The sequence below is a fragment of the Benincasa hispida genome, chromosome 1, assembly GCF_009727055.1.
Source record: "Benincasa hispida cultivar B227 chromosome 1, ASM972705v1, whole genome shotgun sequence".
Taxonomy (NCBI): domain Eukaryota; kingdom Viridiplantae; phylum Streptophyta; class Magnoliopsida; order Cucurbitales; family Cucurbitaceae; genus Benincasa; species Benincasa hispida.
This window is the reverse complement of record NC_052349.1, coordinates 37146208-37149660: the sequence shown is the minus strand read 5'-3', so window position 1 is coordinate 37149660 and position 3453 is coordinate 37146208. Positions and strand designations below refer to the sequence as shown.

The following is a 3453-nucleotide window of genomic DNA, read 5'->3' as shown; positions in this document are numbered from 1 at the left end:
TTATCTCCACTCCGATTTTGGTTGTGCCAGATTGGATGCAACCCTTTGCATTGATGTGTGACGCTAGCGGATATGCTATGGGCGCAGTTCTGAGTCAATGCTGGGAAAAGGTTTTGCATGCCATTTATTATGCGAGTAAAACACTGAACGACGCACAAGAGAACTATATGACCACAGAGAAAGAAATGCTTGCAGTGGTATTTGCACTGGAGAAGTTTCGACAGTATCTAATCGGAACAAATATGGTGATGTATACATATCACTCTTCGATTAAATATCTAATGACGAAGAAGGATGCAAAACCAAGATTGATACGGTGGGTATTGCTCCTGCAAGAGTTTGACCTGGAAATTAAAGATAGGAAGGGCACCGAGAACCAAGTCGCAGATCATTTGTCAAGACTGGAAAATTGGGAGGTTCAAGGTACAGAAAAAGATATTGAGGAAAGATTCCCCGATGAGCTGCTGATGGCGGTACGCGTTAATGTTCCTTGGTATGTGGACATAGTAAACTTTATAGTTTGCAGTCAACTACTGGATGATTATACCTACCAGTAGAAGAAGAAGCTAAGACATGATGCGAAATTTTATTTCTAGGACGATCCATTTCTATATCGACAAGGACCTAATCATATAACACGTCGATGCGTTCCTAAGCAAGAAGCCAAGATCATTTTAGAACTCTGTCATGAGTCCTCATATAGAGGACATTTTGGGGGGTAAAGGACTGCAGCAAAAGTCTTACAGTGCGGCTACTTTTGGCCAACTCTATTCAAGGATGCCCATGCCCATGTTATGCAATGCGACAGGTGCTAAAGGACAGGGAATATATCTAAAAGAAATGAAATGCCATTGACGTCAATCTTAGAAGTTGAATTATTTGATATAGGGGAATTGACTTCATGGGCCCATTTCCACCATTTGAAGGTCATCAATATATTTTGGTTGCAGTTGATTATGTATCAAAATGGGTTGAGGCCATCGCATATGCCAAGAATGACGCAGCCACTATGGCAAAGTTTTTGAAGAAGAATATTTTTGCGCACTATGGAACGCCACGTGCCTTAATCAGCGATGAAGGCTCTCACTTCATCAACTGCATAATTGCTAACCTGTTGACAAAATTCAACATTACCATGAAGTGGCAACTGCTTATCACCCACAGACTAATGGGCAGGAAGAGATCTCTAACAGAGAGATCAAAACGATCTTGGAGAAGATGGTTAATACTGCCAGAAGAGATTGGTCACCCAAGCTTGACGAGGCACTTTGGGCTTACAGAACTACCTACAAAACACCAATTGGCATGTCTCCATACGCCCTGGTCTTCGAAAAAGCTTATTATCTGCCGCTCGAGTTGGAACACAAGGCAATGTGGGCATGCAAGAAACTGAAGTTCGATTTAGCCAATGCGGGGAAAGTTCGGAAGTTACAATTGAATCAGTTGGTCAAATGGCGAAGGGATGCCTATGAAAATGCCAAGATATAAGGAGAAAACGAAGAAATGGCATGATGACCGCATAAACGACCAAACATTCACGAAGGTCAACAGGTATTGCTATTCAACGCACGTCTGTGACTGTTCCCTAAAAAGTTGAAGTCTCGCTAGTCCGGGCCATTTCGGATCAGGACCTTCTTTTCCCACGACGCAGTGGAATTAACAACGTTGGATGGGAGCAGAGCATTCAAAGTCGATGGTCAGCAGATCAAACCCTACTATGGGGGCGACTTCGATCGGTGCATGGACACCATTGATTTGGGCAAGCAGGATTAAAATGCTTTGAGGGAAAGCGATTGAGGTAATTCTGAGAACTTCTTTCAGTCGGCCTTCCCATCTATGTTTACTTGCTTTCTTTATAGCTTTCTTTTACCGTTTGTTTCATTTTGTGATCACTGTTTAGTAGGATTAGTCTTTAATGTTCTAGAAGTTTCACATGTTTCCATACGTTAAATGTAGTAGTATAGGCGCATGACTTTGTGAATGATCGATAAATCACCACAAGACCCTTTTCAACTTGCGTTAGGAAGAGAGGAAAATAAAGTGGTATATAACGAGAGGATGGGTGTAGTAAGTAAGAAAGAAGAGGAGATATGCATCTAATACACCCAAATACATTGCGGTGAGAGGTGTATTGCGCACATATGCGTCTTTTGCCTGGTCTTAGTTAAATGCACTATGTTGAGGTATCCTCCAGAAATGTATTTAGTTAAGGGGTGTGCTGTGGGGAAATATGCATGTTGCCTGTCCTCAACAAAAATGTATCTGCATTTATTGGAAGCATGACATGAATTGTAAATCATGCACCATTTCGATTCAAATTGTAACTTTACCAAATTCTTTGACTCTTGTACAGTCATGAGAAAATTTTGTTTGTAATGCGACCATTTGTAATATATTCGCATACTTTGTTAATAGTCAATACAATCAAAGTACATAATTCACTCTACTCCTTGCCTGTGGCTCTTTCTTTATCTTCCTTTGTTAATCTTTGCTATATTTTTACTCTTGTATTTTTTCGATCTTCATTGTGTTGCTATGATGTATTATATGTTTACACTAAGAAACATTTGCTGTACTTAGTAAATTCTAACTAACACTTAGTTAACTCTTAGTTTAGCAGTACTTTACCTTTTTTCTTTCAAAGTCCTGCTCAAACCTTCTTTTTGGAATTTTCTTCTAAGTGTTTGTCTAGTCTATCCAAACAACGCAATGAGAACCTTGCTCGTCATTAAATTTAGGGGTGGGGAAGGTCTGAGCAGATGAACTCAGAAGTATGTAGTATTTCAGAAAATGCATCCATTTTCGTGTGTGTATATATATATATATATATTGCAAAGATCCAATGTCAGCGCAAGGGGAAATTGCAAAACTGTTCCCAACCTAATAAGAGTTTAGTTGTGAAAAGAGCCTGCTCGTAGTTGGATATTCGTATGACACCAGTAGGAGCAAGCCAAAACGAAAGTGGGTTTCCAAGAACAACGATGTATAAACCAAAAAAAAAAATGCAAGGGACAACTCCTCTGATTATCATGAGTTAAAGTTAGAACTGGCACACTACCATAGTTAGATGTTCGCATGACACCCGTGGGGACAACCAAAATGAAAAGTGTAAGCATGACCAACTGTCTTTAGTGAATAAATTACATCAAGTTGTTTTGATAAAGAAGAGAGAAACTTTCTATTTTGAAAACTCGAAAAGTGTCTTTAAGCAGAATTTTGTTACATAGAAGAATAAAGTAAGGCTTGCTAAGAATTAGCAAGGATAGAATGAAAGTGCGATATCAGATAATGTGTCTAAGTGTAACATTCGGAGCAACCAATCATCGTAGAAATATAGGATAGAAATAGAGCATGATTTCCTTAGTATAAGATATGCTTGAGGACAAGCATATATCTAAATTTGGGGGTGTGATAACTTGTAGAAATACAAGTTATTTATGCCACTTTATCTAG

At 39.2% G+C, this 3453-nt stretch overlaps 1 protein-coding gene across 1 annotated transcript; it reads left to right on the top strand.

The window, feature by feature from the left end:
* The first annotated feature begins 687 nt into the window (after positions 1–687).
* LOC120077155 lies at positions 688–1488 on the top strand. Its single transcript, XM_039031062.1, has 2 exons — positions 688–808; positions 1142–1488. The coding sequence occupies exons 1-2, from the start codon at positions 688–690 to the stop codon at positions 1486–1488; spliced, it is 468 nt and encodes a 155-aa protein (XP_038886990.1).
* The last annotated feature ends 1965 nt before the right edge of the window (positions 1489–3453 follow it).